The sequence below is a fragment of the Camelina sativa genome, chromosome 12 (genome assembly GCF_030686135.1).
Source record: "Camelina sativa cultivar CO46 ecotype springtype chromosome 12, ASM3068613v1".
Lineage (NCBI taxonomy): Eukaryota > Viridiplantae > Streptophyta > Magnoliopsida > Brassicales > Brassicaceae > Camelina > Camelina sativa.
The window spans coordinates 28,317,640-28,339,330 of record NC_141891.1 but is presented as its reverse complement, the minus strand read 5'-3'; the positions used below and the strand labels follow the sequence as shown (position 1 = coordinate 28,339,330).

Below are 21,691 nucleotides of genomic sequence, written 5' to 3'. Positions count from 1 at the left end.
AGGTCATGGAGAACCGATTGGCATTCTTAGGAAAAAAGCTTGAACTAATCTTTTATTATATTAAAAATCTTATTATATAAAGTTAGGTTTTCAAATTAGCCACATGTCAAGTATACTGATGAAATGTTGACACGTGTCAAAAATTATTATTTTTCAAAACAGCTAATTAAAAAAAATAACATTAAATCTAAATAAAATTTACATGTTTATCTAAAAAAAATTCTAAATCAAAAAAGAAAATTAACAAAACTAATATATTTTCCATTGTAAGCTACTTATGTTATACGTGTTTTCTCAATAAGATTTTGACATGTATAAACAAAAAATATAATTCACTAAGCATGTATATTATTATTAATAAATTATGTCAAAAGAATAAGTTGAGAATAATTAATAAATTATCCCCCTCTCCAGGATATCGTCGCCTTACTTTTGATTTGGGTAAACATAAGTTGAGAATTTATGATTCGAGAATATTTGAGACGAGGTCATAACCTCAAGTTGTTTTGGTATAATTGGATACTTTTGAAGAGTAAATAGATCGTTGATCCTTAACGTGAATATGACATATATCATGTTTTGGATTGTATATAAAGTTTCTATTTTGTATATCTGAATTATCTAAGACTTATATATACCATCATGATTATAATTTTCAAATTTTTATTTTTATCATATTATATTAAATTTCTTTCAGTTTCTCAATTTTTGTTGGGTTAGTCATAAAATCATTGTAATTGAGTAGATAATTTTCACCAGTTGTTCATCCAATATATTTGGAGTAAAAAAAACTTATTGGTTAGAGAAATTATGTCACAAAACAATTTTAGTAATTATAAGAACTATAATTATGTCAAAATGAAAGTAAAGCAACATAAAATTTGTTTAATTTTTTTAGAAGACATTTTATAGGTGGTGACAAAGAGCATACTTTAACAATAAAATAATTTTGGGTGTAAGAACATATTTTTAATGGTAAAACATAGAGTAAAATCGTATGTGGTTACTTATTAGATGTTGCTTTGATGAATTTGTTGCATGTAAAATATTTTGTGAATAAGTTGTGAAACGTTTTTGAAATTTGACAATAATAATATTTGTAGTGATGAATATTTGGCAAAAGTTTTAGTGGGATATAATTTAGCTTTAAATTATTATAATAATTGTTATAATATATTAAAAATATATAAATAAAAATAAATGTATGAAGGTAAATACAAATATTTTCTAACTTAAATTATTTATATATTTACTTTAGAAAAAAAAATTTCTTTATCTATTTTTGAAAAATTGTTTTAGATTTAGGATTTATTTTTTCAAACAATTTTTAAACCCGCACATCGTGCGGGCCCTTATCTAGTATATATATATAATATCCTTATAATTATTTAAAAAAAAAATTTGTATATTTTTTATAAATTCTGTAATTTCTGATAATTATCTTTTTACATTATTAATATATTTTAAAACAAAATATTTTATTTTTGTTGTAATCAAATTTTTCCTATCAAATATAATTTTTTACACATGTCAGAATCTGAGATTAATAAATTAACACATGTCAAAATCTTGTTAATGGCTAACTTTCAAAACCTAACTTTATATAATAAGACTAGTGATTGACCTGCACATATATGCAGAGTTTTTTTTTTATTTTATTTTTTTATTTTATATATTTTATGTTTTGAAGAAATAAAAATATTATCATTCAATATTTGACAATTGTCGAAAATATTAGTGGGCCAAAAATATTGAATCGATTATTTTATAGTTGACGGGTTTTATTTTGTCTAGGCACATTGGCATTCTATTATCATTCTATTATTCTTAATGTTTTGATGTTATTTTCGGTTTGATATGATATGGGAGAGATTGATAAGGGATTGCATTAAAGTAGTTGCCAATTTTGTTTGATATATGATTGCATCTAATGTCGTTTGGATTTGATTTCGATTAAAGGTTTGGAAGAGGGACATTGTTTGGATACACTTGCAAGTTGTACATGATCCAAATAAGAATATGGTCAAACAGAGTGAATCTGCGTCCTTTTAATAGTTATAATTACCTATTTGCTCTTAATTTTTTTTCATTCTTCTTCCTTTCTTTTGTCGTGAGGGCATATGTGGAATGAGAAAATGTCATTAAAATCCAAAAGTCTACATTTTCGTTGATTTAAATCCTGAACTCTGCTTTTGGAGGAAAAAAACACCAATTATTTGTTGACTTCCAAATAAATCGCAAACTCTCATTGACCTAGCCTTTTGAGGCACAACATTAAGTGGTCAAACGGAGAAATTAAACGGGGTTAATTATCTGTTAACGAGATCTGTTAATAGCAAAACGACGCTGTTTATAACACCCTAAAACCCCCAAATTAATAAATCAATTCTCAATTTTCCCAATTCACAAACCCTACGATCTTAATTTATCTTTTCTTCTTTAATTTCTCTTTTCTTCTTTGGTTTCTCTCTTCTTCTCCGAGTTGACGAGATGAGTTCTAGCTTAAAGACATCGGTGGTAGCTTTGTTCGACCATAGAGTGCCATTGAAGTGTGTTTGTGGAGCCGGTGTAACGATCTTTACATCGAGAATTGAAGAGAATCCTGGTCGGCCGTTCTTCCAGTGTATAACAAAAAGAGATCTGGAATCTTCTCGTCATCGAAGATATCATGTTCGATTAGGGTTAGATTGATTAGGGTTTGTGAATTGGAGAAATTGAGAGTCGATTTCTCAATTTGGAGTTTTTAGGGTGTTATAAACAGCGTCGTTTTGCTATTAACGGATCTCGTTAATAGATAATTAACCCCGTTTAATTTCTCTGTTTGACTACTTAACGTTGTGCCTCAAAAGGCTAAGTCAATGAGAGTTTGCGACTTATTTGGAAGTCAACAAATAATTGGTGTTTTTCCCTCCAAAAGCAGAGTTGGGGCTTTAAATCAACGAAAATGTAGATTTGGGGATTTTAACGACATTTTTCCCTATGTGGAATACTTGTTTTGTTTTGTTTTTTTTTTGTTTTATTCTAAAGTGTACTCCCCAATTAATAGAATAGATTTTGATGACTTTAATAAAATCCTAGAAAGTGAATAAGTGAAAAGTTTAGAAAAATTGTTAGAGAGTTTTCTATAATCTTGTTGATTAGTTTTTTCTATAATCTTGTAGTCTCCCAAATAGTCCCAATATTTTAATCATACTTTGAATGACTTCATTTTGTGAAGGAAAGTGTAAAAAATCATAAACCAATAACACAATAATTGAATTCATTAACAATTATAGATTCTTTTGTTTTAGTTAAATAACACAAAACTTTTAAGGATTTTGTAAAATTTTTAATCCAATAACACCATAGTTATTAAAATTTTAAATGACTTTTTGCAAATTACAAACTAATAACACCAACTTTTAAGAGAGTTAAATAAAATTTTGATTAAATAACAACATATTTTACATAACATTTAAAGTCATTAAAAATCTATTTAAATGATTAAATCACTAAGCAATACCACTCCCTAAGCCATTCAACCATTTATTTTGATTACCTCTTTTAGTTGAGGGATTCATAAAGTATCAGTTCGTCATCATTAACCGGTATGGGGTGGTTATTGCGGAACAAGGTGTTGTATATCAATTTTGACCGTTGTGTGAGGTGAACTAAACCGATCATTAAAGCCATAGATAGTAGTTAGATACTAAACCGAAACCAACACAGGTACGGAAACCGGTAGAGGATAATCCAATCTTAAAGCGCTCCCACATAAACGTTTCCCTTATCTCTCTCTCTCTCATTTCCCATTCCAATGGGGACTCTCACCAGCGTCGCTTTTGCAGCTGCCGTTAACATCAGATTCCGATCATTTCACCACCGGGATAACATTAAGATAACAACAACACTACCCAAATGGCAAAAGAGATTTGGTTTCTCTTGCACAGAGGACTCTCATAGATTTAGGGTTGTAAAGTGTATAGGCAATGATGAAAACAGTAACAGAGACAACAGTGTCGGAGAAAACGCAGATACCCACAAGTCTTCTGTTGTAAAAACGGCATCTCGTGATGAAGATGATGATGAGACAAGTAACAACAGTAGCTCTGCCAGTAGCAGCAGCAGCAACGAGTTCGGTTCCGACAAGACTTCAATGGTACACAACATACTTATCTCTGATTAAAGTTCCCCTTTTGTCCTGAATATTCCAGTGTTTGAAATTGTGAGAATTGAATCCTACTATTGCTTAATTTCACTTTGTTCTCGTCATTTTAGTGTTTTTATCTGCAAATTCGTTATAGCTTCTCTGTTTCTTTCTTAAGAGATTGGTACAACTAACATACAAAATCAATTAACTATTATTGTAGTCTTGTATGTTCACTTCATTCTCGTGTTACTAAGAGTGAAGTTTGTGTCTTTATCTCAGCCATCAACTATATCGCCTGTTGATCCATCATACAGCAGTTTCCAAATAGACTCGTTTAAGCTGATGGAGCTTCTTGGACCTGAGAAAGTGGATCCTGCTGATGTGAAGTTAATAAAGGACAAACTTTTCGGCTATTCGACGTTTTGGGTCACCAAAGAAGAGCCATTTGGGGACCTTGGTGAGGGAATCCTCTTTCTTGGGAACTTGAGAGGAAAGAAAGAGGATGTTTTTGCAAAACTTCAGAGAAAACTAGCTCAAGTTTCTGGCGATAAGTATAATTTATTCATGATTGAGGAGCCTAACTCCGAAGGACCAGATCCTCGTGGTGGTGCCCGTGTTAGCTTTGGTTTGCTTCGTAAAGAAGTCTCGGAGCCAGGACCAACCACACTCTGGCAGTATGTGATTGCTTTAATATTATTTCTTTTGACAATTGGTTCCTCTGTGGAGCTTGGAATTGCTTCTCAGGTACCTTAATTTTTTCTTAGAAGCAATACATCAGTATGTCATTTGATCTGTACATCATGCTATACTTTTATGCACTACTTGATTTAACAGATCAACCGCTTACCTCCTGAGGTGGTAAAGTATTTCACCGATCCAAATGCTGTTGAACCACCTGATATGGAGCTCCTCTATCCATTTGTTGACGCTGCATTGCCTTTGGCGTATGGTGTATTGGGAATTCTTTTGTTTCATGTAAGTTACAACTTATGTGTTTCTATAGTAATGTTTTTCTTTATTATGAATGTTTTGTTATGTTGCTTTCAAATTTATATCAAACAGGCATGCTCCCTTGGTTGAATGATAAACTTTCATGTATTGTTGATGGTATCTGGCTTTCAGTTCTTCGTCTAGATGGTTATATTTATGACTTGTTTATTTGCAGGAGTTGGGGCACTTTCTTGCTGCCGTTCCAAAGAAAGTAAAGCTTAGCATTCCTTACTTCATTCCAAACATTACACTGGGAAGCTTTGGTGCAATCACACAGGTGGTTTAATTGATCATGCCTATTGCAACTCTGTCAAGTTCATGGGATAGTATCTCTTTTGAACTCTATGTAATTCACGTCTAGAAGAAGATACATGTACTTTTCTTCTTAAATGCATCCATCTACTTTTTCCTCCGATGACAAGCTGAACATCTTGAAGTGTATTGAAGACAAGACTATTGTCTTATGTACTAGCGTTAGTAATACTTTTACTTGATTTGTACAGTTCAAGTCGATTCTTCCAGACCGGAGTACAAAAGTTGACATTTCGCTAGCTGGTCCATTTGCTGGAGCAGCACTCTCAGTTTCCATGTTTGCTGTTGGTCTGTTCCTATCTACTAACCCGGATGCAGCTAGCGATCTGGTGCAGGTTCCCAGCATGTTATTTCAAGGTTCATTACTTCTTGGACTCATCAGCAGAGCAACTCTGGGATATGCGTAAGCTCTCCGCAGCTAGTGACTGTTCAACCTAGACGAAACAATTTAACTTCAACATCCGTTTCTATTTTTCCTAATGATTGCAGAGCGTTGCATGCTGCTACTGTTTCAATCCACCCGCTTGTAATTGCTGGATGGTAGCATCTAATATCTTGGCTCGTTCTCTATTATTCATCAGAAATTGTGACAGTTTTCGCTTACTTTGAGATTTTATTCTTAGGTGTGGTTTAACAACAACAGCGTTTAATATGCTTCCTGTGGGATGTTTGGATGGAGGCAGAGCTGTACAGGTACTTCTCTTATTTATGGAACGGTGTCTGTGTATTCTATTCGAAACCTAGACGCCTAATGTTGCCTAGTAGAAATTTTGGTTGCAAAATCTGAAACAATCCGAACTAGTATCAAATTCTTCCAAGTGTGCCTTATCTTTAGACCATGCTTTGGTTGATTTAAGTGTGTACTATTATATATCCTTAAGTCTAAACAATGAAAAGGGTCTGAGATATTCATACAAGACATCAAATTGTCAACATTTATATCACATATGTAACATATGGTCATGGATCTTATGCAGGGCGCATTCGGGAAAAATGCATTGGTTACATTTGGCTTGACAACCTATGTAATGCTTGGACTCAGAGTGGTATGTTCAACTGTGCCAAGTTATAATCCATACCATGCCCTCTAATTCGTGCTCTCGAACAGCTTGTTTTATTGCTTTGGCATTTTCCTACTTTTCAGCTCGGCGGCCCTTTGGCACTTCCTTGGGGACTCTATGTACTAATCTGCCAGGTACCCCAAAAATTCTGAACTCTGCAACTTCAAACAGTACGAGTGTGCTTTAAATGCTGTTTCTAAGCAGTACAATGTATTTAAACAGAGAACACCTGAAAAACCATGTCTAAACGACGTGACCGAGGTTGGAACATGGAGGAAGGCCCTCGTCGGGACTGCAATAATCCTTGTTGTTTTGACGCTCCTGCCTGTATGGGATGAACTCGCAGAAGAGGTAGGCATAGGGCTTGTAACTACGTTTTGATGTTGTCTTCTGACTTTGAGCAGATGTTGTAGTTAGGGCCAATCCGAAGCACTTTGTTGTTATATAGTGAGCCATGTCTGTACACTGTAAGCTAGTGAAGAAGTATTTATAATGTACTACTTAAATTCTTCATATACTACACTTCCAGTTGAGTCCAAAATAGCATACAATATCTTTTTAAAATACTGTATGTATTTGTTATTTACCACGGGATAGTGTATAAATTAATGTTTAACTAGATTTTAACCTGTAGTACACCACCGCAGAAATTTTTTTTTAAAGTAATAACATTTTAATTTTTATTTGTTTTTTATATTTAGTTTATTTTGTTTAGTTAAATAATAATTTTGTTTAGATTGTCAATTATTAGAACAATAATAGGGAAAATAAATACATCAATATGTAATTTATAACCTATTGTCGGATTAAATCACAATTTTACCAATAATGTAATTGTTTTACAAAATTTTAGTTAAATTACCCTGATTTGATATATCTAATATTCTTATATTAGGGGTATTGATCAAATAATTAAATGAATATTTAATCCGTATTTCAAAATCGAATTAATAATATTTTATATTTATACTAATGTTAATTCAAACCGTCATGTTATTAACATGTCCCACCATATAACAACAAATCGTCATGTTAATAACATGTCCCACCATATAACAACAAACCGTTATATTAGTGGTTTAACCTGTGTTTCAAAACCGTCATATTAGTGGTTTTGGTTGTGGGTGTTGTGTTTCGTTTGTGAAGTTAATATTTATACATGGAAAATGTTTGATGAGCAAGGAGTTTACGATCCGTAGCAATAAAAGAGAGATTTTAGTGTTTTCTTATTTGAGTTGATAACATTATCGCAGAATAATATTGTAACAACCCGTCCTGTGGACCCCACTAGCCCACTGCTAGCTTGCCCCGATAGGCCCGAAGCTGGCCCTGCAGGGCCTCGATCCTAACCCCTCACCGTGGAAAGGAACTATTCATCCAAATCCACCAGTAAGTTATTGGTGCGCCAGACGTTCCTCGAACTCTGGTCCCCACCTTTTTAACAACATTCCCACAGGACAAGCTGTCACCAATTTTTATTGTAACAACCCGTCCCGTTGACCCCACTAGCCCACCGCTAGCTTGCCCCCATAGGCCCAAAGCTGGCCCTGCACGGCATCAATCCTACAGTGAAAGAAACTATTCATCCAAATCCACCAGTAGGTTATTGGTGCGCCAGACGTTCCTCGAACCCTGGTCCCCACCCTTTAACAATCTTCCCACAGAACAAGCTGTCACCAATTGACATTAGAATAGTTCATTTCCACAGTGAGGGGTTGTGTCATTTAAATTTAAGAGATCATACAGTCTCTAAAGATCTATTAAAATAAGTTTGGAGAAATTTTATGGGATTAAAAATTTAATGCGTAGAGTTGTTTTTGGAAAAATCGAAATGTATAGATGTTGTCAAACTATTTATGGGAATAAATGTATCAAATTAGGTCGATTTAAATAGTTCCATTAATTGAGTTTCTATGAAATGTTATTTTAGAAAAATCGTTAGGGGTTAATGTTGTAAATAAAAAAAATTAAATAATCAAAACTTAAAGGACGTAAACCAAAATGTACTTCAAAAATGTTAATATAGATGAAAATTTACATTGACTTTTGTAGGCATGGGTGTAATACCCGTACCCAAAAATCCAAACTGAATAGTGAATCCGATCTGAACCCGAATGTGAGGAAATAATCGAACGGATACTAGACTCTATATCCAAAAACTTGATCTGAACCTAAATCCAAGTTGATAGTCGAATTACCTAAAATGTAACAATATATCCAAAATACTATTTTTTTTATACGATATAATCCATGTATTCAAAATTACAACTATAAATCCTAAAATATTAGTTATTTTAAGATCAAAAGAACTAAAATACCCAAATTATATGTGTAACATCCGTGAACCGAAATCCCGGTTTGGGAGTTCCATCGGTCGATGCAAGGTTGAGTTCCTGCGTTTTGACTTAAGTCAAACGCTGCGTTTTGGGTAAAGGAAAACCCTTAATCGTTTCTTTTGTCTCATTAGACGACTTTGGCCGTTTTTGAGAGAAACAAAAGAGAGAAAGTGTGTTCTTGGTGTTCTTGGTGCTTTCTGGAGATTTGAGGCTGTTTCTGTTGAGATCTGTAGCTGGGATCGTTGTAGGAGCGTCCTAGGAACGTTTTCTCCTTGTGTTTGGGTCGGATTTCTTCTGTGGCAAAGGTAAGTGCAGGACCATGGATTATCTAAGCTAGAGAACTCTTTAATCTGCTTGTTGTGTGATGTTAGACTTGTTAGATCGTTGCTATGGACGTTAGGAAGCTTTCTTGTGGCTTGGGAATCGAGTTTAGTGGTTGTAGGAACGAAGATCCAGCGAGAAGCTTCTGGGAAAACACGATGCTCGGCATTGCATCGGTCGATGCATATCTTGCGTCGGTCAATGCAAGTGCGAGGACGGCGCGTAAAACTCTAGGGTTTTCATGTTATGTCGAGCATGCGTCGGTCGATGCAGATTGGGTGTCGGTCGATGCAGCTTATGCGTCGGTCGATGCATCCCCATGTGGTATCGGTCAATGCATGTTGGTGACGGTCGATGCAGAGTCATGGTTTGTGATTGTTGATTGTTGATTGTTGTTTGATGGTTAGAGATGACTCTATTGCTTGTGTGTGTAGCCCAGTAGATGGGAGGATTGCCTTACTGAGTGTTTATAAAATACTCATGCATTGCAATATGTGTTTGTGGTGCAGGTAAAGACAAAGTGTGATCGTGGAATCAAGGCAATGAAGAGGAGGATGTTCTAGGGACTCGGTTTGATGTTGTCTGGCATTGCTAAGTTGCTAGAGTTGGGTCATTAGAACATTGCTAGGTTGCTGGTTCTATGTTTCCTGTTATTTGATTATTGGATATTGTTGATGTTATATTTATTGGTTATATTATTGGTTATTTATTGGATATTGAGATTGGTTATTCCGCTGTTGGTTGTGATTGTGCTTAGGTGGCTAGTGGGTATGTGAAAACTAGCTGTAGTTTATTTATTATATTATAATTATTATTTCTTATATTAAAAAAAAGGTCGGTCCTTTCAATATGAACATTTATAGTTTGTTAAAACAAGAGGTTTATGGAAACAAGATGTTTAGGGAATTGTCCTCTTGTATTATTCTCTATTCCATAGGATACAACATATATATAATATTAGGGTGTAGGGTTTACACTAATGGGCCGATAATGGGCATCCATACAACAATATAATTATTTATAATACTCTCCCTTGGATGACCATTATAAAAATGTAGTCCCAAATGCGCATATGAGATGCTGCCTCATTAAAAACCTTACCAGGAAAACCTAGTGGGAAAAACCATGATTAAGGGAAAAAGAGTGCCGCACGCTTTTACTCCGCATCTTGAGTACATCACTTGAAATTTTCGAGATGACCGATCCAATATGATGAAGTAGATTCTTGAAAGTAGTGGTTGGAAATGTCTTCGTAAATGGGTTCGCCAAATCTTCATTTAAAATAATTTGTAGGAGACGTACATCACCATTCTTCTACAGGTCGTTTGTCTCGCAAGTCACTCTCTTTGATCTTTATCTTCGTTTCTCATGGTCTCATCAGTGTATGTTAGAGACTTTGAAGATGATAGTCTTTCACCATTGGAATCATAATACTCCTCTCAAGACTTTTATCTTTTGCGTGTTCTTTGTTGTCTCGTTAAAAATCTTTGATGGAAAAACCCAATGGGATAAAAACCATGATAAGGGAAAAAGAGTACAACCACGCACATAATCATATTTCTCCCCATGAAAGCATCATCTTCAGGTTATGCATTATGATCGTATATATCATCTTTTCTGAACTGTTATAAACATAACTCATATGATCATCATATATTCTTTCGGGTCATTGAACTTGAAGTCATTAATTTGCATCCCTTTAATAGGAAAGATTAGTTTTTCATTTATTTGAACTTTAAGCTCAAATCTTCTTTTACATACAATCTTCCAAACAATCATCTTATATATAGGAGTTATTCATACTCTCCTTGTAAAACTTTCTCTTTTAACTCTTCTTCTTAGTATGGTACTTCAATACCATTTTATATGTAAGATACTTTCATCAACAAACTTTACACTTATTCTTGTAGCTTTCTTTTAACAAGAACCACTTGTAAGTGTAGAAGAGACAAGAGACACATACAATTTTTCTTTTTACGAGGTTCAGCAAATGCCTACATCCTCAATTTTCTTAAAAATACTTCATGAACACAATTAAAATTAGTGTTCAATCTCGGATTTACACAATCCTAAGATCTTCTCTTAGCTTGTTCCTGATTTATTTTCACACCATTACGAGATTCCTAAGATCAACAACAATAATCTACACCCAGGTTACTCTCATATAGATAAACTCTCACCCTTTTCTCCCCAAAGGTGTCAAAAGGCATCAAAATGTTTTCTCACTTTTACAACGTTCTCAAGAACTATAAAATATTTCTTTTAGCAATATAATCACTTTAAGGGATACTTATAACAGTTTGAAAACATGCTAGATAGACTGAATCAAGTCATTCTCTTATTGTCAAACTCATAAGGGATCTAAAATAGTTGCTTCCACCAAAAGAGAGTACATCTCTCATAATTATTTTCTGAGAATCACTGTACTACTACACTTAATTTATCATACATATCCACTTATATCCCACTCATTTTACACTTTTAAGTGTAATGACTACATGTCCAAATATTATCTCTTTAAGAGACTTGAACTATTTCTTAGTCACTTCTTTCAATGATTAACCAATCATTCTGTGTACACTTTTCAATAAAAGTTTTTCTATTAACCGCGGTTTATGATCCTCTATTTTTATCCATAACATCAACATATTTACGACGTCGATTTGCTTGTTTGGTTCCTTTTCATTCTAGACATTACTCAACTTGTTGAGATTTCTTGAGATTTCCTTTCATTATCCTTCTCAGGTACCTGAATCTCTTTCTTACTCATGTCTCTGTCTCTAGATCTCTTTTAGAGATTTTTCATAACTATCTGCTTCCTCGGTGACATATTAATTTATGCTCCTTTTCTTTTCCGAGGATGCTTATATTTGGAACCAATAAGTCTATCACACTTCATGCGATCTTTAGACTTATACTAGCAGTTGATCTTACCCTTTTACGATATCAATTTCAATTGGAGCACAGCTGGTATATGTGACTTTGTCACTCAAGGTCAGAAAATGCCTTCTAGCATATTTACTAAACTTTGCAAATAAATTATCTTTTCAACTTCTAGCGCACAGTTCTTAGTACGAGAATCAAGATAATTTTTCCAATATATTTCTTTTCCAGCTGTTTATTTTCTCCCCCTCATGTTGGAAAGACTGACTCTTTGAAATAACAGTCTCTGCATCTCGAGCCTCAAATTCTCAAGATATTCAATCTTCAAAAGAAATACATATCCAACATATTTCCAACATTCTTTCAAATCCATCTTATATCACTGTGGTGGAGCAACTCAATATGTATCACACATTTAGACGGAATATATCTGGTTTCTGACCCAAACCAATTGTAATGGGAAGTAATGATGAAAATTCATTGGCCCGATGCGAACTTATTGACATCTAGAGTCATTTTTGTCAATCACATAGCTTGGTTTCACCACCATTGTCAATTAACCAAATACTCTTGCAAACTTGAATATATGGTGGATGATTAGTCCACAATATCTCTTTGTATACATACCAGAAAATTGACACTATCCAAATTCATGGGATCGGTGAAAGCCATATAATCGGCTTGCTTTGTAAAGCAGCACACATAAGAAATCATTAGGAAAAATCTTTAGGTTCTCTAATGAATCTTTTCAGAAATTTCTGATTATTCTTTCGCATCACTATTGAACCGGAATGGCTTAACCGGTCATGCCAAACAGTGAGATTTTCACTAAACCTTCTGGTTTAATATAAGCATTTTATCTTCTAGATAATGCATGTAATCTCTAAAATACATTTCTTGCCTTAGGTAATAATACTTATGATTTCAAAGTATTTTCTTCACTTTTTGTCTCAACATGATTACTTTTCAAATCCTCAAGATTTGCTCTTTCATATGAGTGATTAAACACATAACTCAGCCGTAACGCGTTAAAAAGTACGTTGCGGCTGAGTTATAGGTATGTTGCGGCTGAGTTATCGGAAAAACATTTGAGTAAGAGCGGATGGCTGACTAATTAAAATCTGGCTGAGTAATGCCCATAAGTCAGCCAAGTGTTACGGCTGACTTATTAAAATCTGGCTGAGTTATGCTCTAACTCAGCTGTAGTTACGGCTGAGTTTTCACCCGATGGTTGAGTTATCACTATGACACGGCTGAGTTAACATTTTCCGCCTGGCTGAGTTATGAAAAACGGCTGACTTATGAGATGTTGTTACGGCTGAGTTATGGTAAAAAAACTATAACTCAGCCGTGATAGGTTGACTTATCGTACAACTCAGCCATTTGACGGCTGACTTAATAGCAAAATATTAATTACTAGAAGATTATTCAGTTACGGCTGACTTATCAAACGATACGGCTGAGTTACATATTTTTAGTTGATGAAGCGGCTGAGTTTGGCAGCAATTTTTTTTGCTTTTTAATTACTGTAATGTTTTTCATGTTGTGGCTGAGTTTCAGTTAGGCTGAGTTATGGTATTGTTTGATGGCTGACTTGCCACGTCAGACGCAACATCCATGTCAGCATTCCATGTGATCATCTTTTTTCTCCGGAAATACGAAACGTCGTTCGACTCTTGTTCTTCAACTGGTTAATAAGTGAACTATTTACCTTCTTAATCACCTTGTTCTTCAACTTCTTCTTCACTTTCTTCTTCACCTTGTTCATCTACTTCTTCTCCACCTTGTTCTTCATTATCTTTCATGGATCCAGTTCCGGTACTAGTTGTGTCCGGTAATTGGATAAAGACACAGAGATATGTATTTAACTCCGACGATAGAGGGTGTATAGTTGTGCAGATAGATGGAGGCACAACACACGACAAGCTTGTGAAGCTTGTTCTTGAAGACTACTGATTGGACTCATTTAGACATGAGCTAAAGCTGAGCTACATGTTCTTGCACAGGGCAATGAATTATATGCATACTCCACCAGTTTTTGTCTCCAATGATCGACAGTTGCAATGTTTTTTGGGGCTATGGAAAACCGATCAGCTACGTCTATGTGTAGAGTTTTCGGCGAAAGAGTCTACAGAAACTAGTGGAGCTAGAGGAAGTATGATTCGGCGAAGCAGAGACTCGAAAGCAGAATCTACATACGAAGTGTACGGTGGGGGATTTGAAGGGACTTGTTTTGATTATGGTAAGATCGTTGAAAAAGAAAACGAAGAAGAAGCTGTCGAAGTAGCATCTGACGAAGAAGAAGACGATGAATTTTCAACCCGATTTGATGTTTTCCACGACTCCGATGGTGAGTCATCTGATGACGAGAAGTTTTCTGTATTGGGCGAGCCTCAGAGTAAAGTGGAAGACCCACCTACTCTGTCTCCTCAGAAAAAAGCTCATAAAGATGATAACTTTGCCGGATGGAAGATGAATCCGGAGGCTATTAGGTTGGAGGTGTCAACGCTAAAAATTGTTGTAGGACAACGATACAGGAGCAAAAAGCAGTTTAGGAATCACGTGAAACTTATTTCGGTTAGGGATGGATTTGATTTTAATGTACCAACCTCAAATCCGAGACAAGTGATTTTTAGGTGTTGGGTTAAAGGATGTCTTTGGAGAGTTCGTGCATCTGTACAAGGGGATGACCCGGATTTTCATGTTCGTGTATACGATTCGGAACACAAATCTTCTGTGACAGAACATTCTACTAGATGCCACCAATCAGCAGATGATGTATTGGCAGGTCTTTACAGGGACTATCTTGGTGATCTTGGTCTGGATGTTAAACCTAAAAGTGTCGGAGTCATTTTCAATAAGCAATTTAGTCTAAAGGTAATTACTATGTTTTGACTGACTTATTGATAATACTGGCTGAGTTATAGGTATGTATAGGCTGAGTTATTTATATTTTACTATGTTTCGACTGACTTATTGATAATAATGGCTGAGTTATAGGTATGTATAGGCTGAGTTATTTACATTTTACGGCTTATTTATTGATTATTTACGGCTGACTTATTCGAATGTATCGACTGAGTTATATATATATATATAATGGCTGATTTATTAATTTGTTGGTGTCAACAGATGGGTTATTGGAAGGCATATCGAACGCTGCTGAATGCAAGGCAGATCGATCAGGGAACTCCTGAGGAAAGTTTTAGCGAGTTGCCTTCTTTTTTTTTTGTGGGCAAAGCGAGTTGCCTTCTTAAATATACAAGTTAAGAAGGGAAAATCCGAGTACAGTCACACATCTTCAAATAGGTGATGAAGATAGATTCAAATATGTTTTTATTGCTTTTGGTGCGAGTATTGCTGGGTTTGCTTTCATGCGCAAAGTTGTTGTTGTCGACGGAACGTTTCTCCATGGTAATTACAAAGGGACGCTTCTAACAGCCCTAGCTCAGGATGAAAAAATTTCAAATTTTCTCATTGGCTTTCGTTGTTGTTGACACTGAAAATGATGAGTCTTGGCGTTGGCTTCTTTACACAACTTAAAGTTGCCATTCTAGACGAAAAGGATTTTGCGATAATCTCCGACAGACATAAGTCAATAGGGAAAGCGATTGGTCAAGTGTATCTGTTGGCTTCGCGTGGAATTTGCACTACCATTTGTATAAGAACATCTTGGTGAAGTTCAAAGGAAAATATTTGTTCCCTCTAGTGAAAAAAGCGGCAAAGTGTTTTAGGCTAACTGATTTTAATGAGGCTTTCAATGAGATTGAAGCACGTCATCCCAAACTACATGGATACCTCCAACGAGCTGGTGTCCAAATGTGGGCGCGTGTTCATTTCCCGGGTGAAAGGTACAATTTAATGACAACGAATACTGCAGAATCAATGAACAATGCACTGTCAAATGCTAGAAGTCTTCCCATAGTTCGACTTCTAGAATCGATACGGGATATGATGACCAGATGGTTTTCTGAACGGAGAGAGAATGCAAAATCGCAGCTAACAACGCTCACTCGAGGTGTTGAGAAACTGTTACAGGTAAGTTTACCATATCTCAGCCGTAATTGTTTCCTTATCTCAGCCATTACCATTATAGTTTTCATAACTCAGCCATTTTTGTTTCAATAACTCAGCCGTAATTGTTTTCATAACTCAGCCTAAAACGTTTTTTCTTTTGTTCTACTCCCTTATAGGACCGTGTCACCGCAGCAAGACTTATGGAGGTACAAACGATTGATGCTATACATGTGCAAGTGAAATATGGATCATCTTTGCATGTTGTAAATTTAGAAATAAAAAGTTTCACATGCCGTCGTTTCAACCACGAGAAAATACCATGCATCCATGCAATCGCAGCTGCAGAGCATATGGATGTGTCTCGTATATCCATGTGCGATCCGAAATTTAGGAGTGTCGATTTGGTTAATGGATGGGCTGGTTCAATCATGCCTCCAGATGAATCATTCCCTGCTCCTGAAGTTGTGGATAATCAGAAGTGCTTGCCTCCGATTGTTGTGAACCAGCCAGGAAGGCCAAAGAAGCGTAGGATTAAATCATCTTTGGAAGTTGCCACTGAAAATAAACGCCCTAGGAAGCAACACACATGTTCGCGATGTAAGCAAGTTGGGCACAATGCGAAAACTTGTGCTTTATAGTTAGGGAGATTTATTTTATTTTGTGTAATAACTCATCTGTCAAGTATTATAACTCAGCCATCACATGAATTGACGTGACCTTTTGTTTTCCGCTATCTAATTATTTTGTGTGATAACTCAGTCATAACTAACTATAACTCAGCCATCACATGAATCGATGAGACATGTCGTCCCGTATCACGATAACTCAGCCGTCATAAAATATAACTCAGCCATATAATCAGTCGTATAATCAGTCGTTTGCTTTCATATTGTTTCTTTTGATAATTCAACCATAACTCACTATAACACAGCCATCACATGAATCGACTATATCTTTCTTTTTCCGTAAAACTATAACTCAGCCGTTAAGCAATATTTTGGCAAGTTAACCTAATAATAGACGCGACCTTTCTTTTGATAACTCAGCCATATAGATTGTTCATTTTGATAACTCATCCGTTATTCACTATAACTCAGCCGTCACATGAATCGACGTGACTTTTCGTTTTCCCGTAAAACTATAACTCAGCCTCAAAAGTGAGAGTACATACTAAAATGTGGAAGCATAAAAGGTGGATACATAGAATTAGCCGAAGAAAAAAGGGAGGTTTAATACATGAAAAAAGATGGGAAACTAGACGAAGAAATGAAAAATAATTATTTTAAAATAAACAGAAATTAGAGTCATGAATTGATAAGGTAAAACTGGAAATCACTGCTGGACATCTCAGAGACTTTGAGGGACAACCACAAAAGGTAACAGTTTTTGCACATGATTTCATAGTCTCCATAGCGGAGAGAATGGAAACCATAATCCAAACAACACATCACAGCACAAGCGGGTGAAGGGAGTGGCGGGCTATCAGGATAGCGATGGGTGGCTGAGTATGAGTTTTTCTGGGCTGTCTTATAACAAGATAACTCAAACAGAAAATCATTACCGTTACCATGGCACCCGAAGAAATCAGAGGATAATGATGTGCATCAAACAGCTGGAGGTAATGGACGGCCATAACCTCATTCCCTTGACAAATACTTAGTACCCCACATGCTAAGGTGGCATAAACATCGGCCGGTACATTACAACTGAGAATATTAATCCCATGCTGGATATCTCTATCCTCAGCCACAACCCTTAGCCCTTCATAGTAAATGGCAATGGGGTTGCCGGAGTCAAAGCATTTGATGAAGAAAGGCCTGTGCTGCCCTTCAATTTGGAGGCCATCATCAGGGGTATTGGATGTGTTGATTTCTGATGGATCAGTACAAAGGCAATAGATAGCAGCTGTCTTTAGAACTTCATTACTGTATACTGCATTTTCCCCCCTATGACCAGCCCTTAAAATAGAACCAAGTGAGGACCATCGATCTTCTGCAGCATCTTCTGCAACAAGGGAAACAATTTTTATGAAAACATCGTCGGGGAGATCCGGCATCTTGGGTGCTCGAGCGGACATAGTGTTGTAAAAAATAATTTTGTTCTAGTTTGTAGTTGAGAAGTAATAGACTAAAGTAACGGGAATACTTGTATATATACAGAGATGGAATAATAGTATATTATTTGGTTGGACCAGAGTACAAGAAAGTTATTTGGAAGATGAATTTCGTTTTTCCGTAAATATTACAACTCAGCTGTAAAGTCATATATATCAGCCATTTACTTTCATATTGTTTCTTTTGATAACTCAGCCATAACTCACTATAACTCAGTCGTAACATGACCTTTTGTTTTCCCGTAAATATTATAACTCAGCCGTCAAATCATATATGTCATTCATTTACCTTCAAAATTTTTCTTGTGATAACCCAGCCATTAATCTCTATAACGCAGCCATAACATGACCTTTCATTTTTCCGTAAATATTATAACTCAGCCGTCAAGCGATATTTTGGCGGGAAACCATAAGTTAACCTAAAAATAGACGCGACCTTTCGTTTTTCTTATTGTTTTTCCTTTATATTCTCTTCATTCATATGTCTAACTCTCTTTCATCTCTTTCATCTCATACTTCGTTTCTATTGTTTCTCTTTATCTTCTCCTAAATCACAGATCTATTTATCTGTTACATCTTCCTATCGACATGGAAGTTGTTCCTCACATCGATGGACAGTTTTTTAGAGATGTCGAAGCGATCATTTGCACCACTGGTCGGGAGAATATTCTGGTTCTAAACCCTGGTGTGGGTTCCTTGGTTGACAAAACCACTGTTACGTGGTTCAAGTTCCTTCACGTTCTCTCTATCGCGATTGGAGGAATACTTCAACATAACTGGCACCATGCGTGGCCGACGTACCGTTTGATTCCCTTCCACTTTAAGAGATGGTGGTTTCTCCTCTTCGCGGTAAGATCAATAAAACAAACCATATTGATATTATTTTATACTCTTATCGTTTCTTTCCTTTAATTGTAGCGTAAATACACGTGGGATCCAAAACATACTTTAACAGTCTGGACGCGGTTTAATTTGGTGGCTAGAACGTTATTCAGATCCCAGATACGTGCTCTCAAGAGGATATGGGCGAGTGGTGGCAATAAACCCAAGATGCTGACTAGCATAGTTTGGAATGATTTGGTCGATATGTTTGAAGAATTTGGTCCAGATGACGTCGGTTTCAAAAAGTGATTTTTATTGTACTTTTGTGTCGTCTTCTATATGAACTAATGAACTATGAACTACAAACTATGATTTTGTGTTTTTTTTTTTATTTCGTTTATGTTGTACTTTCATATTAATATAAATCAGTCGTTATTACGATATCTCAGCTATCACGAAATGATAACTCAACCATAAAGTTCAATAAGTCAACCACAATATAGGATAACTCAGCCATCACTTTACCGTAACACTTTAAATAATAATTTTAAATTTAAATTTAAGTTATAATAATTTTAATATTCAATTGTCGGACAAATACTTTTACAAAAAATAAAAATGCGTGAAAAAATCTCACTTTATGAATTTATTATGAATTCATAATAAATTATTAATTCATAATATAAAAAACTCACTCTATGAATTTATTATGCGTGTGGATTTGAGCAGACATAGAATTAGTGATTTTTTTGCGTTTCCCTAACAACGCTTTTTGTGATATCGAGATTTTTTAGTTAGATAATTTATCAGGAATCTGACAGAACGAAAGACCTAGAAAAGAAAGAAGAATACGTTTTCATATTATTGTGAAGACCCTAAACGATAACTCAGCCTTTGTAAACTATAACTCAGCCATTACTACAATTATAAGACTAAATAACCGACCAAACCAAACCGAACCGAAAACTAATTTTACCCCTTTTTTTATTTCGTTTATGTTGTACTTTCATATTAATATTAATCAGTCGTTATTACGATATCTCAGCCATCACGGAATGATAACTCAATCATAAAGTTCAATAAGTCAACCACAATATAGGATAACTCAGCCATCACTTTACCGTAACACTTTGAATAATAATTTTAAATTTAAATTTGAGTTATAATAATTTTAATATTCAATTGTCGGACAAATACTTTTACAAAAAACCAAACCGAACCTGCCATCCATTCATTCATATCTCACCATTCCATACATTCATCATATCACACCAACAAACATATGTGTTTCAAAGATACATACTGGAACGAGACGGCTTAGACGGAAACGAACAAGACTGCGACAACGAAGAGAGAAAGAGCGAAAGAGGATATCGAGCGAGGACGGCGAGAGATGACGGCGAGAGAGTAGAAAAAGACAGATTATCGCCGGCGGAATTAGGGTTCGTCAAGAGAGAGAGAGATTTCGCCGACGATAGGGACAGAGGGTTTTTTTTTCGTGGTTTAATTACCGTTCACTTTCCCTCTCATTGAAACTGTCGATTCTGGAAAGATAACTCAGCAGTCATAAACGATATCTCAGCCAACCCTCAAATTAGAATGACAAAAAAACCGACTAAACCGAAGCGAACCGAAAAAATAATTTTTCCCAATTTGGTATTTTTGTATTGATATGTTTGCCTAGTTTTCAGTTATATTCGGCTAATTTCGGTTATATTAGGCTAATCTACTTAATTACACTATATTTTAGGTTATTTATGGTTATATATTCATCTAACCGACCCATAACTGGAAATAACCAAAAATTAATTTTAAATTATTTTAAAAATATTCAAATGGTACTCATATTAGTATATCCATGTTACCACCTTAATCCAAACACATTAGATCCAAAACCAAAATGTTATATTAAAAACAAATAATGTTACTTCATCTAAACCCTAAACCCTAAACCCTAAACCCTAACCCTAACCCCTAAAGTCATGTTTTGGTATGTTTGACACATTTTGATCAGAATGTGTAAAAATCATTCTTTGTCTATAATTATTATTTTTATTGGTTATAATAATAGTAATATTTATTTTTCCATTCTAAATTTTAATTTTGAGTTATAATAACCTTATTTTACAAATATCTCATAACTCAGCCGTTTAAGCCAATAACTCAGCCACTACTTAGTCAAATTACTGGCCCTTTTTTTAATAATAAATAAAAATACATTTTGAATTTCTTTTTAATAATAAATCGTTTAAAATATATTTATTACGCGTATGGATGATAACAAAAAATATAATTATTGTTTGCGTCTCCCCAACAACCCTTTTTGCATTCCCGAGCGGGTATATAATAAATTAATATGGCCGTCGGATAACTCAGCCGTAACACCATTATTATGGCCGTTACATAAGTCAGCCGTAACATAGTTGTTAATTTAACTGACTATCCTAAGTCAGTCGTGTAAAGAATAAAACTCAGCCTTCAAGTATATTACTGTAAAACGACGTCGTTCGATATATTGTTTTAGTATAAATTATGGGATTTGTTGTGATTTATTGCTTCAGTAATCGAGATCGAGTGAAGATGATGTCAAATAGAGATATCTACGGCGGCAACTCTAGGGCTGATGAGAAAACTGCTTCTAAGCACTAGCTGAGGTAGATCTCTGGACTATATAAAATCTTAAAGCATTATCTTAATATTGTGTTTG

At 35.1% G+C, this 21,691-nt stretch overlaps 1 protein-coding gene across 1 annotated transcript; it reads left to right on the top strand.

Annotated features, from left to right (window-relative positions):
• Positions 1–3,652: 3,652 nt before the first annotated feature.
• LOC104732510 (putative zinc metalloprotease EGY1, chloroplastic) lies at positions 3,653–7,005 on the top strand. Its single transcript, XM_010452058.3, has 10 exons — positions 3,653–4,138; positions 4,409–4,873; positions 4,964–5,104; positions 5,295–5,396; positions 5,623–5,834; positions 5,921–5,971; positions 6,055–6,124; positions 6,409–6,477; positions 6,576–6,626; positions 6,715–7,005. The coding sequence occupies exons 1-10, from the start codon at positions 3,797–3,799 to the stop codon at positions 6,871–6,873; spliced, it is 1,662 nt and encodes a 553-aa protein (XP_010450360.1). The 5' UTR covers positions 3,653–3,796; the 3' UTR covers positions 6,874–7,005.
• Positions 7,006–21,691: the final 14,686 nt, after the last annotated feature.